The sequence below is a fragment of the Pseudochaenichthys georgianus genome, chromosome 18 (genome assembly GCF_902827115.2).
Source record: "Pseudochaenichthys georgianus chromosome 18, fPseGeo1.2, whole genome shotgun sequence".
In the NCBI taxonomy this organism is placed as follows: domain Eukaryota; kingdom Metazoa; phylum Chordata; class Actinopteri; order Perciformes; family Channichthyidae; genus Pseudochaenichthys; species Pseudochaenichthys georgianus.
Window position 1 is genome coordinate 2,585,983 of NC_047520.1, and position 18,336 is coordinate 2,604,318.

The following is an 18,336-nucleotide window of genomic DNA, read 5'->3' on the forward strand; positions in this document are numbered from 1 at the left end:
GCCTGAGCGAGGACGCTACCCCGCGTGGGAAATGTGCCATTAGACCTTTCGTTAACTAAATAAAAGCCTCTCAATCAACCGGGAACCGTCACTGTCAGAAAGAAAATCCACCCGTCGGCATCATTGTGGAAAGCAGGACGTCTCATCGTCGCAAAAATATGTTTTCTTTTCACCCTACTGACAATTGTTCTTGGAGGATGCTTCAATGTTATTAAAATATTCATGTTTTACTTTTACATTTCTGACTTGTGACGATTTTTGACAATATTTTAAGATGAATAAATACGTTTTCTCTTAGATTCACGTGTTTATCTGTATTTTTAGACTTTTTTTTATTACTTTTGGAGCATCCTTATTCCACTGAAGTATCACTATGTTCTTACTTTACATGACGTGTCACTTGTTAGACGCTTTTATCCAAAGCGACTTACATACTCAATACTGTGGACAGGAGCAATTGTGAGGTGAAGCGTCTCAGGGACCCAACGACATGCTGACTGCAGTGGGGTTTGAACCTGATCCCAACACCAACGCCCAATCCACTGCGCCACACGCCTCCTTACTTAATGTTTTCGCCTACCTTTTTAATATTATTTCTGACTTATCACACACGCGCAAAATGAATAAGCTGTAAACTCAGCTTTACTAACTTGTGGGACTTTAGTTGAAAACATTTTTTAAAGCTGTCTGAAGAGCTTTGTCGAATAAAAGCTGAGACACGTAAAAATATACTTAATTTGCAAATATATTTTTTCAATGCTGTCACTTTTCATCCAAAATTAGCTTGTAGCAGCTCATCTAAAAGCGTATGTTGTCCTTGAATCTGCTTAATGATGTTAAAATGGCTGTTTTATGACTGACTGTGTGTGTAAGGAAACGTCCAGCTGACTTCCTGCCTGTTATCTTTCGGTCCGCAGGTGAAGCCTCATATAAATAGATACAACTTTGACCTCTAGGGGGGGGGGGGGGGGGGGGGTCGGTGAAGGTCAAAACCTCCTCGTGCGTTTTTACACAAATCCCTCAAAAGCATGTGTGCTCTTGTCTGGCTCGCGGATTCCTGAAGGTATACCACGCAGAGTTGAGACATACAAGTTTAAAAACAGTGACCTTTGACCTCCAGCTCTCACTCTGACCCCCGCACAGCTTTACTCAGGATGGAATTATGGGTATTACAGTCATTACAAAATATGAGTTGTTCGTGTGCCAGAGAAAGGTATGTACGTATTCCTGCATTTCTACATTTTGAATATATTATTTTATATATTTGACTTGGTGTATTAACCAGAGGCTGGGATTTAAGTTTTTCTTTGAGTGAAATACTGAACGAAAATCCCACTTGTCGAGGTTATTGGGTTCCTCGTCGTCACAGTAACAGCTGGAGTGTGTGTGTAGATGTTTTGTGAATCCTGTGGGAACATATAAGTGTGTGAGTCGTTGAGACAAAACATCTTACAGACTAAACACCACACCGGCATCCTCTGACTCACCTCTAGACCGACGAGGACACTTCACGTTGTTTAGCAACAATAATAATGTCCCGTAATCACTAGCTGATTGTCCAAATCCTGGCTTATCTCGCTTCCAAGATAGCGTGACTCTTTCCAGGAGTCTCCTTTTACGACTGAGATATGAAATACTAGTTTTATTATTTTCATTTTAAGTCTTATTTGGCAGACAGACCCATAATGGACTTATTTACTTCCTACCCGTGGCGCTTAACGTTTTTAAAACACACATTATTTTGTGTAATTTAGATTTTTTTCTACAGTATATTTTGTACCTCTTTTAAAACAGTACAGCTTTTCCACTTATCAATATACACTTACCTTAATACCTCTTGTTGTGTGTATGTGTGCACCTGTACACACTTAAGCAACTGCCTTGTACCATGTGTGTTAATCTACCCGGCAACTAAGCCGATTCTGATTTAGAGAATTCAAGCAAACAAATCTAAAAAGAAAATCAATGGAGTCACTGAGTTCAATGGGAATACAAGGGAGGAAGGGGGAGGGTAACAAAGGGTGAGGGAGAGAAGGGGGGGAGGTGAGGAAAGGAAGGTGCAGACAGGTGTGTGACCTCAGGGGAATATAATCTATATAAGCCCCGCCCCCTTTCTCATTCGACCCCTCTGTGTGGAATTCCATCGGGAATGCCGGAACATTCCAGCAGGAAGAAGGTGCAACCCGTCGAGGTTTCCAACGTGAAAAAAGAAGACCTGGAGCGATGACAACGGTTACATTTCGTAAAAAAAAAAACCTCTCGTCTTATCACGTTAAAAATCCACCGAGGAATGTGGCAATTTGGGGAAGTATGTGGCGCCTGGAGGACACGGGCGCGCACAAGTCTGGATGTGATATCACCAGATTATATTCAAATTGTAAAAAGGACTTGGGGTGCAACGAACGGATAGTCTATGTATTGACTCATCTGCGTGGTTACGGTAGTCATGCGTCTCAACAAGACGTCGTCAAATGTACACACGACGGTCAAAAATATGATTTGTTAAAGTTAAAGATGACAAAAAGCAGAATTGAAGAAGCTGGCGATGTCAAATGAATGTCTGAGTAAGAATCTCTTATTTGGTGTGTGTCTCGTCTATTTATTAAATTGAAGACGTTTATACATATATAATTTACATATATATAATTTACATATATATAATTTACTGTAATTTAAAACAAGAAAAAGCAGAATTTAAGAAGCTGGAGATTTTGCTTAAAGAATACTTTAAATAACGAACCGACTAACAAGAGACTCTTATTTAGTCGGTCTCACTTCTATCTAAATTAAATAAAATGCGTTTTAGAAGGTCACCGCGGCCGTGGAGAGATTTCCTTCCACCGTATGAGCACATATTGTTTTCGAAGTATGCGCTTAATAAGCTTCCACTGTGTACATAATATTGGAAATACCTGCTGCTTCCATCGCGTAAGGCCTGGAGGGTAGACGGTACTTTAGAGTGTGCTTTGGTCGACAAAGTGGGTTAAAAAGTGGATTTATAGACCGCAAATTGAAGGAAAAACCGCTGTCGGCGAGAAAATGCAAATGAATCCGCATTTTTCTGTGAACGCTTTCTGCACCTCAACTCCCCTAAAATGTCTCTTAGATCTTTTACCCCGAAGATACAGAACAACGTCTTCTCCTCACGTCCGTTGGGGCCTACAGTTATCAATCAGTGTGTGTGTGTGTGTGTGTGTGTGTGTGTGTTCAAGATCTTTATGTAAAAGCTTAAAGGTTGTGTGATGTAGTCCAGCTCTCGCTCATATGCGATGATGGAAGGTGTGACAGGTGTTCGGTAACAGAGCAGGTGATGCAGTGAGATGTCCTACGGGAGGTACCTGCTCTGAAAGGCGAATACATGTCCTGTCTGTGAGCTAAACGATCCTCAATGTTCTTACTGCGTGTGCATGTCTTACTTTAAACTGTCCTCTGACGTCCTGGTGGGAGGGGCATTGAACTGTATTATAATCTTAAACCACGACAGGCTCGGTTAAAGTATTTCATGCTTTAATTATGTTGTTAAAATTAAATATGTTGTCGTTTCGAGCTGAGAAACGACCGCTTTCTGACTTTAAAGCCACGAGAAATGTAGAAAATCGATATTTAGTTGCAACTCTGAACCCAAAAGCGTGTAATCGTGCACATTCCAGCCTAGTTGTTCGGTGTCTTCACTTACAGAATGACTTTACACAGAGTATCTAATGCACACTTCTTAAACAGCTGAATAACCCGGTTGAGCCATGCAAGAGAATTGAAAGGCCTTTTTGTGTTTTCTTATTCTGTACTGTCTGTGTGTCGGAGTTCACTTTTTGACCAATCCGCGTCTACGAAGCATTAGTAAACTGAGATCTGTAGTTTCGACAGCCGACCTTGAAATGATTATACATGCGTTATTTCAGTTCTCCTCTCTCAGCATGTCTGCTCCTGGTCGTCTGCAGGCAGTCCAGAAAGACTTCTCACCGGTCAAACAAGCGGTCCCACATTACCCCGACACTCAGATCCCTGGTAGCTTATAGGATACCGTTCAAAATCCTCACTCTCACCGACAGACTGGGGCTACAAACCAGCCCGGGACTCTCGACCGGCCCCACTTCGGTACCCCGGCCCACCTCGCACCGCAAGTAATTACCGCTAGTAAATTGTCAACGGGGGGGGGGGTGCTAGTGACTCGTCCGACCGGACCACATCGACCGACCCATCGGGATTCGTCCCCAACGTCCCGATGGCCAGTGCGCCCCTGCCTACAGAGCATTGTCAGACTCCTGCTGGCTGACCTAGTTCATCGATATCCACCGGCCCCCCACTCAGGTCACACACGCACCATTTACTGTCTGTCCCACGTACCCGCCTTCGGACCCGCGGCGACCGAGCGTCCGAAGCCGTGGCTCCTAAGCTACGGAGCGCTCGGCCCGCTCGTCTGACTTTGTCTGTGAAAAGCGCTTTATAAAAATACTTACTTACTTGCATGCTGACCATTCACAGAAATAATGAAACCTCACACACACACACACACACATTCGAAGCTGCCAAGCGAGGGCTATTTTAGGAACAAGAGGAGCCAGCTAAATAAATACAAGGGGGGCAACTGTTGACAAACACACTGACCTCTCTACGGCTCAGAGAGAAACCCCCCTCGCAGCGAAACAGAAGCTTCTCCTCGTGTTCAAAGCTGTTTCTGAACGACACCCCATCAAATGCGGGATTACAGTTATGTTTAGCAGCGACCATTGGCACAATGATCATCTGTCCCCCCCCATTAGCGGCCTTTCGGGGGCCCCGGTGGGCAGCGAGGGAACATTCGCTGCGTAATGAATGGAGTTATAGCTAAAAGCACGAGGCCGAGCTGAAGGGAAGGGTGCCAGGTGGCGCTAAGCTGCACTCAGTCAGGGAAGTGTGCTGCTCAGAATGTAGCAAGTGGGACATACTTGCTTTAAAGGCCTTAACGTGTGCAGCTCTGGGCGGCCAACGTGTAATCAAATCAATGCTCTCATTAAGTCATCAGGAGACGGATTTTAAGTGGTCAAAAAAGACGGCTTAAGGGACAACATATCAGCGATCTGATAAAGAGGCCGTCAGTCGATCCCAGGCTGACGGTGAAGATGGAAGTCAGGGTGATATCTGACAGCTGCTCATCAGGTTGAACTGCAGGTGCTTTCACACGAAGAACGTTAATGTACACTTTGACTGACGCGAGGTATTTCCCCCTCTGGATAGAATACGCCTGGAAGACAAATTGGGAGCTTTTGATTTACGACGGAGGATTTGTGTCAGTGGACGACACAGCTTGACCACCGTGCAATGCTCTCACGCAGAACACCAGCTTTAAACACGTCTGATATGAAACAGTCATTATTAAGTATCTATAAGACGTAAAAAGTAGTTTATAAGGAGCGTTATATATCCTTTGTTGTAGTAGAATTATAAAGTCACTTTTTTTTTGACGGTTTTTTTTTACTGTATTTTATGGATAAAATACAGTAAAAAACCGTCCAAAAAACACCCGTTTTCAGTTTTTTTACCGTTGACTTTGACATCTACCCCTCCACTTTATTGTGTCCTATTATCAACCTTAACAATATAATGAAGAGGTGACTCATATATTTAATTTGTACTTATCATTTTGGCTTCCAACGCTTATAAAACCGTGGTTGCGGTTCTGATAGTAGTTTTCCAGTAGAGAGTCAAATAAAGTGAACTATAGGACACAAAGAAAGCTGCTATGATAAGAGGTCTTTAGGTGGGGTCAATATTCAGATAGTGATAAAGAAAAACATTGAAAAAGACGTAAGAGAATACCTGAAATGCCTTGAGGTAACAACATACCTGCTGGTCAGACAAGACGTCTGCTCCATGAAAACATGTTTCATGGCATTACATCAATCTGGAGTTATTGCTTTGATAGCTTTGTCTGCACATACAACAACAACAAGCTGTGGCACTTCCATATCCAGAGGCTGGTTTCCTTCGGCAACAAGCTGGCATCGAATGAAATAAATCCAATGAAGTCATGTACCAAAGTTATGTGGTTTATTGAGGGTTCTACCCGTGCTGCCTGGATTACCTGGCTGGCACAAAGGATGAGCGGAGGTTTCTGTAATTACAGGGACTCGCAGAGACACAGTGACGAGGCAATGGCACACAATAACAACGATAGTGTTCCTATCACAGTGGGATATTAATGGGCAGCAGCCAGGGGTACCGTGACCCTTCAACACTGACCGTGGTGGGACATTTGCACGTAAACAATTAGCGGGGAAAGTACTTTAAGCTCGTTTCTGGCTGGTTTTAGTCCAATAACGTTCTGGCTCTGAATGTACGACCGCTTTAGATGTCTGACTCCAGGATGTTCACAAGCTACTTGATATCAGTGTCTGTTGTTTGGTGCCAAGCAGGTAGTAGTAGGTTTACTAACCCTAACCCTAGGGCTGCTCAATTAATCGTAATTTGGTTCTGGCTTGCAACGATTACCAAAACAACGTATTTTTTCTTTAACTTTTTTTTTTATTTTATTGGTTTTTCAGTTGAATTATACTTAAAGGTGGGTATAGGTAAGTTTGAGAAACCGGCTCGAGATACACAGTTTGTTATATTCCATGGAATGCTCTTAACATCCCGATAGCAATGAATATCTGAAGTGCTTTGACAAAAAATCCATAAAGAAATGTCATCAGTGGAAGCCGTGGCGCTGTGAAAAGCTCGACCAATCATCTGAGCCGGCTAAAGTAACTGGATGGCCTACCTGCCTGTCAGCCTTCCATCTGGGCACAGACTGATCTCGTGCCCTCATTTGTCATGTGTGCGTTCCTGTGTGTTGGGGAAGGGGCTCTGTGAGGAAGTGGCAGATTTTTTCCGGTTGTGTATTTTCAAATTCTAGCGCACTCGAGCTGGTTTCTCCAAAATGACCTCCCCCACCTTTAAAGTTCAGAGTAATCAACTGTTAAAAACATTGTTCAAATGTTTTCTCCAATAAATGTATGTTTTCAAAGTAAATGGATAATGGTTTTTAATAATCGTGATATCAATTATTGACCCAAATAATCGAGATTATGATTGTTGCCGTCATCGAGCAGCCCTACCTAACCCTAACCCTTTACTGGGAGATTCCCTGTAAAACCTCTCTAACATTACACAAAGACATCCAACATAAGAACTTGCATTATTATTGCACTATTTTACTTCCTTATTAATGTTTTTCTGAAGTACATTGTATGCTGCAATGTTGGCGGAGCCTGAGACTTAAGATTAGCATTAGCATTAGCAACATAGCTAATAGCTATAGCGAAAATGGCTAAAAACACGACTAAAACGAGCTGAAAGACACTAAAACGCCTTTGAGATTCGAGGGGACTCCCTGTGCGACCTCTCTAACACTACACACAGTCATTTCATCTTTTATTAATACTAAAAATCACGGCGTCAAGTTGCCAAATATGTCCAAATCCAACACAATGACTTGCAATATTCGCCTGACACTTAAGATTTGCATTGCGAACAATTACGCTATAGCTAATGTCCATTTGACGATAAAACCTTCACATCTTTTAACGTTGAATCCTACTGAAAGGTAAAGGAAGACAGAAACAGGATTACAGAAAGAGAGCTTAAGCCAGGGTCCCCCCCCCCCAACAATACACAGAGTTAAAGCTAACGCTGCCATGCTAAACTCAAACAGCATGGATTTGTTTTATCTTCGGTTGACATTAGCTGCAGGCTGCCAGAACACGAGTACATATCTGCACCCGCCCCTTCCACAACAATGACATTAATGTGGACGCAAGCTAGTAATTAACGTCTCGATTAAAGCACGTAATTAGAAAGTCGCTCACACACACACACCTCTTCCCTGGAGGGGCGTTTGTTCCGACCACCACCCCTAAGAAAAGGTGCCAAACAAAAGGAGATGTGTTCCCTCTGCACGGGCTTGCGTGTGATAATTGCAGTGAAAAATGTCTGACTTAAAGTGGCTGATGTCGGAGTCTAATGCCAAAGTAAAGATGTTCAGTGGGAAAGAAGTGGAGCTTCAAAGCAGAACCTGTCGTGGCTTTCTGACTTCAGAACAAACTGAACGTCCTCGGGGCGGGGTTAAGGTGCTATCGTTTTAAACAAGACATCAGAGATTAAAGACGTATGGAAGGAATCATGATAAAACGATATACGAGAAAACTTTTGTCCTTATTTAGCAAACCAATGTTTAATTACACATAAGCAGACAACAAGCACCATTATCCTACATGTGGAGTCCTATGTCTGACTAATTTAAGACTGACAAGCTGATTTTAAGCTCTAATTTTGGTCTCCACCCAGAACATATTGAGCTTCTTAGGTGCTCAAAGCTCCAGGATGTTCACAAACTAGTGTCTGCCTGTTGTTGTGGTCTAAGCAGGCACCACAACACGATGTTTTTCACGGAGAAAGCAGCTAGAAACGGGACTAAAATGACCTGAAAGAGGATTTTCTGTGTAAGTTCTCCAACATTACACATTTTAATCCTTTGTTAATATTAAAGAAAGACAGTTTAAAAGTGCCCAATGTTTCATTCCAACACAACAAGAGACGTACTTTTGGAGAGGGGCAGCGAAGAAAGCGAGTTTGAAAGGGACAAGATAAACAACATGAGGCAAGGAAAAAGGGAACGATGAAAGACAGACAGAAGGGAAAGGGGTAAGGAGTGGATAGGAGGTCTAAACCCTTCTGAAGTGCAAACAGCCCGAGGCGATGGATGGCATTAAGGGAAGGAGAGAAGGCACGTCGAACAAGACGAGACAGAAAGTCCTACTGAGCTTCGAGAAAAACTCTGCCCCACCTGCAGTCGCTCTGACAGGCTGAAAGGACCTCCAGAAACACAGCCCGAGGGTGAAGATACTCCGTAGATTTACTCAGTACTGTACAATGTTGAGGTATTTGTATACATTGTGTTGCTGCTTTTTACTTCTACTCCACTACAGTTCAGAGGTACATGTTGTACTTTACTCCATTTAATACCTTTAGAGATCTGGATGAATGATGTGCCATATAATCAATTGTTGAATCAGACTTAGTTCCACCCTGGAGTACTTCTACTTTTACTCAAGTACAATATCTGAGTACTTCTACTTTTACTCTAAGTACAAGATCAGAGTACTTCTACTGTTACTCAAGTACAAGATCTGAGTACTTCTACTTTTGCTCAAGTACAACGTCTGAATACTTCTACATTTACTCAAGTACACGGATTCTGGAGTACTTCTACTTTTACTCAAGTACAAGATCTGAGTACTTCTACTTTGCTCAAGTCACAAGTCTGAATACTTTACTTTTTACTCAAGAACAAGATCTGAGACTTTCTACTTTTACTCGAGTCCAAGATCTGAGTACTTCTACTTTACTCAAGTACAAGATCTGAGTACTTCTACTTTTACTCGAGTCCAAGATCTGAGTACTTCTACTTTACTCAAGTACAAGATCTGAGTACTTCTACTTTTACTCAAGAACAAAATCTGAGTACTTCTACTTTTTTAATGAGTACTTGTTTTATGTCAGATATATTTATGATGCATTGTGGGAGGAGCCTGGGACTTGAGCTGTTCGTTGCCATATCTACACTGTCGCTGTGCATATGACAATAAAGCTTTTACTTGAGTAACATTTTGAATGCAAGACTTTTACTTGTAAAAGAGTATTTCCTACACTCTGGTACTTCTACTTTTACCTAAGTACAACGTCTGAGTACTTCTTCCACCTCTGTAGGCCTTGACAGAACGGCCCTGCTTTCTCTCGGAGGTGTTTTCTTGCTCGTCTTCTTTTCACGAGGCAGAAAAAGCGGAGGAATGTTAAGCCTTCGCCGCGGACCAGAGCCTCCTCGCTGCCTTTGTGTTTCGGCGACCTCTGACCTCCGAGAGTTCACCGTGACCAATCGGGGGACAAACTGACAGCGTGTGCTCCGTAGAAAAAGCAGGAGGTAGGAAGGAGGGGGTTTAGATATGTGGAAGAGACCCTGAAGATGACCCTTGTATTGGAAATGAGCAGAGAGGGCAAAAGTACACACATCCTTTACTCAAGTAGAAGTACAGATACTCGTGTTTAAAAGTACTCTGGTGAAAGTAGAAGTGCTGATTCAACTTCTTTACTCAAGTCAAAGTAAAGAGGCTTTGAAGTGTCCTTCAGTAAAAAGTACCCATAACTAGCAGCTGTTTTAAAGAGTACCTGACCTCCCTTTATATTAATAGAACAATAATGTCATTGTTAGTAGAAAGTACAGGTATTTGAGTTCAACATGTAAGAAGTAGAAAGTACAGGTATTTGAGTTCAACATGTAAGAAGTAGAAAGTACAGGTATTTGTGTAGTAGAAAGTAAGAAGTCGTCAGAAAAATAAGTAGTGGAGTAAAGTACTGATACTAGAAAAATATACTTAAGTACAGTAACGAAATATTTGTACTCCACTACTTCCCACCTCTGGAAATGTCAAAGCACTGGGGATAACATATACAAGGCTCTCTGGTGAATATTGTTTCCCTGTCAGTTCTTGCCACAACCTTTAAGATGTCTTGCATGTACCTGCCAGTACTCACAAGGCGCCATATCTGCACTTCATAAGCGTGGACGAGAGAGACAGCTGTCATTCCAGCGGTGTGATAGCATGTAGAGACTGATGGATTCAAAAAACATGACAAGTGGGAATGTTGCCCGATGCACAAACTCTGTTGACAAGTTCAGACCAACACACCGACACAGAAAGGTGAGCAGAAGCCAACAGCAACACCACCAAGTCCTATGAAGTATTCCAGAGACTGCATGACCTTTAGGATAACAGACAGTTTCCATGCTAGGGTTTGTGTAGCGTGGGAAGCTAACAATGCTACCTGATATCTGATGAAGGAAGACGGATCTCACCAGGTATCAACACTTTAAAAACGTCACTTTTCTTGTTCTTCAATATCGCGCCATCGTCATAAAACAACAATGGCCGCTTCTTTAAGTTGTTTCCAGTCCCTCGTGATGCGGGCATGTCAAACAAACATTGGTGCTAGCCGCTCAAATGCTCGGATTAGCTCGTTTTACATTTTAAGCAATTTCCTTTCGTTTTCAAGTGGCCATTGGCGTCATGTTACCCTATTGGCGGCCATTCGTAAGACTTTCCCGACATGTCAAAGACTAATCCGTGACTATGTCATCTCTAGTATCCCGCCTACACTTCAACATGTTACCCTGAACATGTTTTAATATCTAAGTTCTCACATCTATCCTCTTGACTCAATGACTGTTGTGGCATGACACCGCCGAGAAGCCGTGTGTCCTTTAAATAGTTTTGAAGAGGGTATTTCCCAGTGAAATGAAAGCCTTCATCCCACCTGCACTAACACACACACACACACACACACACACACACATTTATGAGGCTGGGAAACACGCACAGATGCATGTAAGCACCACACAGGTAGCAGAGTCTTAGCGGTGGGCGTGGGAGAGGGACAGCAGGGGCTTTTGAGCGGCGCGTTTTATAGGTTTCCTCATGCACTTAGTGACAAAGTATTTTCCTCTGACGAAACTACAGAGAGAGACGAGTGAGTGGAGGAGAGGAGGGGACAAGGAGCTTTGAAGAAAGGTAAAGACATGAGGCAATGGTGAGATTTCGCGTGGGAAAGAGAGACCGGAAGAAGAACGTTGAATTGGCTCTGATTGGCTGAAAAAAAAAAAACGTCTCTGATTGGCTGAAACACCAAACAGGTCATTGCAGCATTACCCATAATCCCCTCTGTTTCAGCCCTGTTTCCAAAGTGCTGATTCTCTGTCTGTGACTTTAGATGAAAGTAAGGAGCCCCTCTGAGAGAGATTTGGTTAAGAAGAACTCAATGGAGCTCTAGAGGAGATTCAGGTGATAAGGGGGGTGTTACCATGGTTACTGATTGGCTAATGGCTACACAAGACAATGACATCATAAAGTGGCCAAACAGGTTTTTATAGATATACATGTTGATGTAGAAGAGACATGGAGAATAGGGGACACATGTTGATGTAGAAGAGACATGGAGAAGAGGGGACACATGTTGATGTAGAAGAGACATGAAGAAGAGGGGACACGTGTTGATGTAGAAGAGACATGGAGAATAGGGGACACATGTTGATGTAGAAGAGACATGGAGAAGAGGGGACACATGTTGATGTAGAGGAGACATGAAGAAGAGGGGACACATGTTGATGTAGAAGAGACACGAAGAAGAGGGGACACATGTTGATGTAGAAGAGACATGGAGAAGAGGGGACACATGTTGATGTGGAAGAGACATGAAGAAGAGGGGACACATGTTGATGTAGAAGAGACACGAAGAAGAGGGGACACGTGTTGATGTAGAAGAGACACATCTGCATCCTGACCCTCGACATGGGACAAACAGCGGGACCCATCACATCAAACACACAGTCTTTCTCCGGATTTCAAAACAACGTCAGAACTTTTTTTTACAAACGTCCCTCGTCGAATCCATTCTTGTGTTCAGGGTAAAGCCTTGAGGGAATGTTCAGGCAACACACTGACATGTCAATAAGATGGACTTCAAAGTAAACCGACTTGCAATTAATAGTAATATATATTTAATGTATCACTTCATAGTTTAATTATAGCCGTAAAGTGAAAGTGAGAAATGTCCTTTTTAACGTCACAAAGCCAAGGAAGGCATCGAACATGAAGAAATATCAGTTTACTTTTAAATGTGTCAAAGAAAAACCGTACGTCTGCACATTGGAGCGATAAGTGAACAGATACCGGAAAAGGAAAATACAACTTGAACTGATTAACAAAATATGCAGGTTGAGTTCTTGCAACTTAAAATACAATATTAAAATGTGAAGGACGAACTTTGGAAAGACACGTTCGAACCACTACGTTGCAAATCAAAGCACAAATCATCCTCTGACTCGTGGAAGCGGCGAGGGCAAACAGTGATAGGAAAAGGGGGTGTGAGGGGGTAATGATCGGGTTAAGGGAGGAAGGGAAAGGAAGGAGGAGGTGGGGGACTCCGTTTGAGGCGGGGAGGGTCTAACAACCACAAATCAAGCGTTGATCAGTCGCCTCACTTAGCGTTTCTGGAATGTTCTAGTCTATAGCACCTGCAGGGAGTGGGAGACAAGTTCTGCCAAGCTCAGGAGGAATTCAACCAAAGGGGGGAGGGGGGGGGAGAGGAGGGGGGAGTAAGTGGATGTCCCCGTTTGTCAGTGTGCGAGCTTTTAGCATCACTCGTGCACCTTCCACCTCTAATTGCATCTCTTCAGCGAAGGAGGGACTACTTTTTCTGCGGGAACACAGAGTTAATGCCACTTTAACGGCTTTATCGCATCGATGTATCTCCACTAAGTACACCGTGCCCACTTTGGAAACCAAATATTGCTAAAACTACAAGATAGGGATCTAGCTACTATCTTTTGCACTCCAACGTCTAACTGATCCACAGAGGCACTCGAGTTGATTCATTATAATATCAGCAGTTTTGCATGTTTTAGTTTCTAGCTAATTTCATTGATTTTTTTTAAAGCAAAACGGTCAATAATTTGCTGTTCCAGCTTTAAACACGTTGGGATTTTATGCTTTTTTGTTGTACATGATAGTAAACTGAATGTGTTTGGTTGTTTTGGACTGTTGAGTTGAATTAATAATGCAATAAAATGTAAATAATGTATTTGTTTTTGAGAATTGATTAACACACTTTTGAAAATTGGCTTTAACTCAAAAGGATAATGAAATAATAATAATAATAATAATTCCTTACATTTATTATAGCGCTTTTCCAGTGCTCAAAGTGCTTTACAGATACACATTACACATATTTAATAATGCAGATTTGATTATCTCAATGGAAACAACCATCCAAAAACGTAAAACTGCATAGCAAGCATAAAAAAAACTTCAATTGAAAGGCGATAAAACACCGGAATTATCTTTAAAAAAGGAAAAAATAATGTCAATCTGCCTTAAAACGACACAAATCTCAGTTTCCGGCGTGCACTGTGCACGTGCAGCGTAACCAAGAGTGTCCCGTTTGTTTTTAAAATCCTCATGTGTCACTAGCCTGCGATTAAACAGTGTGTACAGTGTGTCCAACCCGTCCATCTTGCATTCCAACAAATGTAAAAAGTACATTTCCTTACCATCTAGCTATAGTAAAGATCACTTGACTCTCCCTCCCTTTTCCTTCCCGCCATGCCTCCTCCCTAACTCGCCATTCCTCCTCACCCCAGTGTGATGTTTTCTCTGTGCCAACAGCTGTGGCAGCCCTGACAGACACCCTCTCCGTATGTTCACTGAAACATCATTTTGGGAAGTCAGCTAACGCTAAGATAATCCATCAATACAACAACCATGCTTTTGTCAAAGTAAGCTAGCTATAGATGTGGCTTTGATGCTGAGATGTCGAATGAAGCTAAGTAGACCAAAAGACACACATATGTCCTCGTTAACTGTAAGTTGGTGTTTCTAAATTAATGTTCAAACCTCCTGATAGCATCTTGTAGCAAGTTGGTTAAGTTAGCCTCAACAAACGTTTGGTTTTAGCCGCATAATTAGCTAGCAAACTCGCTAGCAAGCAAGCTAATGTATGCTAACATGATCTTCCTAAAGATACACACAGTTCCAGCGGCTTAATGTGGTTTGTAACTCTTTGTAGCACTGCGTGTGTTAGCTTGGGAAGTCAGTTTCGTTTTGGCATAACTAGCTAGCTAACTTGCTAACTAAACAATGCTGACCCACTGCTATCAGCCACATCGAAAGCTTGCTACTTGCAGAAATGCTAACTAGACGCTAAACGATAGCTAACAGATAGGACGGTTTATTAGCTTAACGCACAACTTCTTTTATTTGGAGACGCAGGAACTGAAGTCCAACAACATGACGACTGTTGTTTCACCCAGAATACATGGACACTGTAGTGGTTTGAACTGATATGTACAAGCTTAAAAAGGTATGGGGAATTATCGACACCAACGTCCGACCCTATCTCGTAATAATAATAATTTCCAACATAAAATACATTTTGGGCTGGACAGCAGCTCAAGACACGACTACAAGGGTTACAGGAGCCCAGACCACCCAACACACACACACACACACACACATACACACACACACACACACACACACACACACACACACACACACACTCGTATCCATCTACTCAGCCACCCACACACACACACACACACACACTCGTATCCATCTACTCAGCCACACACACACACACACACACACACACACACACACACACACACACACACACACACACACACACACACACACACACACACACACACACACACACACACACACACACACACACACACACACACACACACACACACACACACACACACACACACACACACACACACACACGGGAGGTTGGCAGTGGGTGGAGGAGTCAATGCAGCTCCATCAGACGAGTCCTATGGACACGCAGGAAGCTGTTTGCTGCTCATTCGCTTGAACGTCTCGCCGTCAGCGTCTCTGTCAAAGACGACGACCGCCTTACTTCAGTTCCCTGTCGCTCGGCTCGTAGAGCAAGGCACTAACACTGCTAGGGTTGAGGGTGTGTGTCTGACTGATGAAGTTTGGCAAAGGATTTAGATTTATTTTGCTGTGCTTGAAATTGCGTGAAATTATGATATTATAAGCTGTAGTGAAATGTGGCTTCGTACATGTACTCTTGTACTGCACTGTGCAATGTGTAGGTACTTGTAATTGAGTATTTATTATAGACATCTTCTCCACAGCTTTGTTTTCTAGTTACTTTGTAAACTTCTGCAAGCTAATACCAACCGTAACATAAAAAAGGACATATTTAAAAAATTAAACCACCTAAAACTAATTCAACTACGACAGTACTTATACACTATTTGGGAGCTTTTACGTAACACCAATGTAATGTTGGAGCACACAGACATTAATGACATTATATAGCTTTCACTGTTGCCTCCCCTCCACCTAAAGTCCTGCCCAATTAACTAGAAAGAAGCCATGTTTGAACGACAGCATCAAACAGCCCCACTCCCCTTTCTCATTCTAATTTGGGAGGTAGTGGGTGTAGCGCCGCATTGACCTTTCCCTTCACAATCTAACCTGACCCTTGTCGCCACAGATGGCCAATATGTGTCTCAATAACGCATTTAAACACTCCAACCCCCTCTGTGTATACGAGTATATGTATTAAATGTGGGTATGGAGCGTATAAATACTTCTGGGATGGGATCAAAACGCACCTTTTTACCAAGGCTTTCCCCACTGTATAGTTAGTTTAATAGGTTTATTTCCGCTACTCCCCCCCCCCCCCCTTAACCTGTCTGCCTTTTTTCCCCTACTCCCCCCCCCCTACGCGACTTGTAAAGCGACCTTGGGTTTCCTGAAAGGCACTTTAAAAATATTATATATTATTATTATTATGGTTAAATATCTCAGAATGCTTAATTTGGGGTATATTTAAGTCATGTCGTGTGTATTGTAAATGTTTTATTTATTTATTATCATAACTTGCTTCTATCTGTATTCAGTGATGTAATCTATTGTAAATGTGTACAATGGTATAACAATGTTGTGGTACTTTTATTATTGCTTTTAGGATGTCTATCACCATCTGGCAAAGATCGATGAAAACTAGCCTTTTGGCTAATTCGAGTACTTTTACATGTTTTTAATATGTTGATTAATGTACACTGTCCCTTGTTTTAAATAAATCAATTCAATGTCTTACTGCATAAGTACTTAAATGAATGAGCTTTTACTGCATTGTATGTTCTGATGTTCAAAAGTATCATTTTACAAAATGAAATGAGAAACTAGGAATAGATTATCTGCCGTTGAAAATGCGATATACCTTCAAATAGCCCCCATGTAATAAATGAAATATAAGAATGCACAAAGAGGTTGTTTAAAGAGAGACACTTGCAGCAGCAGATGACTCTGAAAGTCTTGCAAAGGTGTGGTTTAGAAAAAGGCACGTTGCCCTAAAAACCTCCTCCATTTAAATATTCATCAGGGGGGCGGGGCTTGAATTGCAAATGACTGAGCGGGCCAACTCAAATATGAGCTGCTTTTTTCTGTCCCTCGGGCTACTAAAAAGTGCAATCTTTACCCCAAAGCTTTAAGTGCACACATGGTGCTACACAGAACTCACTTGGAGTCAAATAGGTCACTGAAGTGTCCTTAAAGATGTGTAGTATGAAAAATATTCAGAAATGTCTCCGTGCCAGACTGAAGACACCCACAGCGTGATGCATGTAGGGACACTTCTGCAAAGTGCATATGGACAACATGAGTCACTTTATAAACATGTTAACGTATCTTTATGCAACCAGCTTTGAAGATGATGATGTTAAAACGTTTTTAAAACTTGCCAAATAAGCTCGGTTGAGACATGTACATGCAACAGGTTCAGGAAAAGTATTTTGTGCAGCAGTTTGAAAGCAACAACCCGTTGCATCTGTGCTCTAAATAATCGCTGGAGCGGAGAGCCACTTCACCTGAAGGACAGTAATAAGCAAAAGGGACTTACTCCGTGCGCAGATCCCACCGCCAAGGCGACTGCTAGCATACACATCCTGCCGGGGAAATAAACATGTTAAGTTAGCGTGTGTTTCCAAGTGTGTATTTGGCAGGTTAAGCTCGCTTCCAGCCGTGGCAACGCCGATAACTTTAAAGTAAAAAAGTTGCAGCGTGATTTTAAAAAGGAAAATGGCTTACAGGAGTTTCATCTCGGTGAGTAGATGGGGTAAATCACAGGTACTCGATCCCCTTGTCTTCACCAGCAAGGTACTTCAAACGCGCTCATCGACTGCTCCAAAAAACCCTGTCATCTACCCGGAGACAGAAAGAGAGAGATAAAGTAGTCCCACCGACAAACACAACCCGCGTTTACACACACACTCTGACGTCCCCACGCATTAAAACACAACCACCACAGGACACAAAAGTGTTCGTCGGTGATTTCTTTGATAAAACGAGAGCTTATCCAACTCACCAAAGTTGCAGCGGTGAAGTCGCTGCTGCGCTCTCCGGGTTGTTGCGCTTGAAACTCAGCAGCGCAGCACAGAGCAGGAGAGGAGGGGCCAACACATGTCATTCATGCCTCCATACCTTTGGCTTCAACAGTCACTCACACACACCAGAACCAACTCACACACACCAGAACCCACCCACACACACCAGAACCCACTCACACACACACACCAGAACCCACTCACACACACACCAGAACCCACTCACACACACACACACACACACACACACACACACACACACACACCAGAACCCCACTCACACACACCAGAACCCACTCACACACACACACCAGAACCCACTCACACACACACACACACAC

The 18,336-nt window shown here is 42.6% G+C and overlaps 1 protein-coding gene across 2 annotated transcripts in view; it reads right to left on the minus strand.

The window, feature by feature from the left end:
• Nucleotides 1–18,046, minus strand: part of col4a6 (collagen, type IV, alpha 6) — a 171,188-nt gene extending 153,142 nt beyond the window's left edge. For both annotated transcript variants that reach the window (XM_071206609.1, XM_071206608.1), the window contains exons 1-3: nucleotides 17,977–18,046; nucleotides 17,700–17,812; nucleotides 17,512–17,557 (exon numbers count right to left, since the gene is read on the minus strand). In XM_071206609.1, the coding sequence (XP_071062710.1) occupies nucleotides 17,512–17,557; nucleotides 17,700–17,710 (57 nt within the window). In that variant the 5' untranslated portion in view covers nucleotides 17,711–17,812; nucleotides 17,977–18,046. The remainder of the gene's footprint in view (nucleotides 1–17,511; nucleotides 17,558–17,699; nucleotides 17,813–17,976) is intronic.
• Between the last annotated feature and the right edge of the window lie 290 nt (nucleotides 18,047–18,336).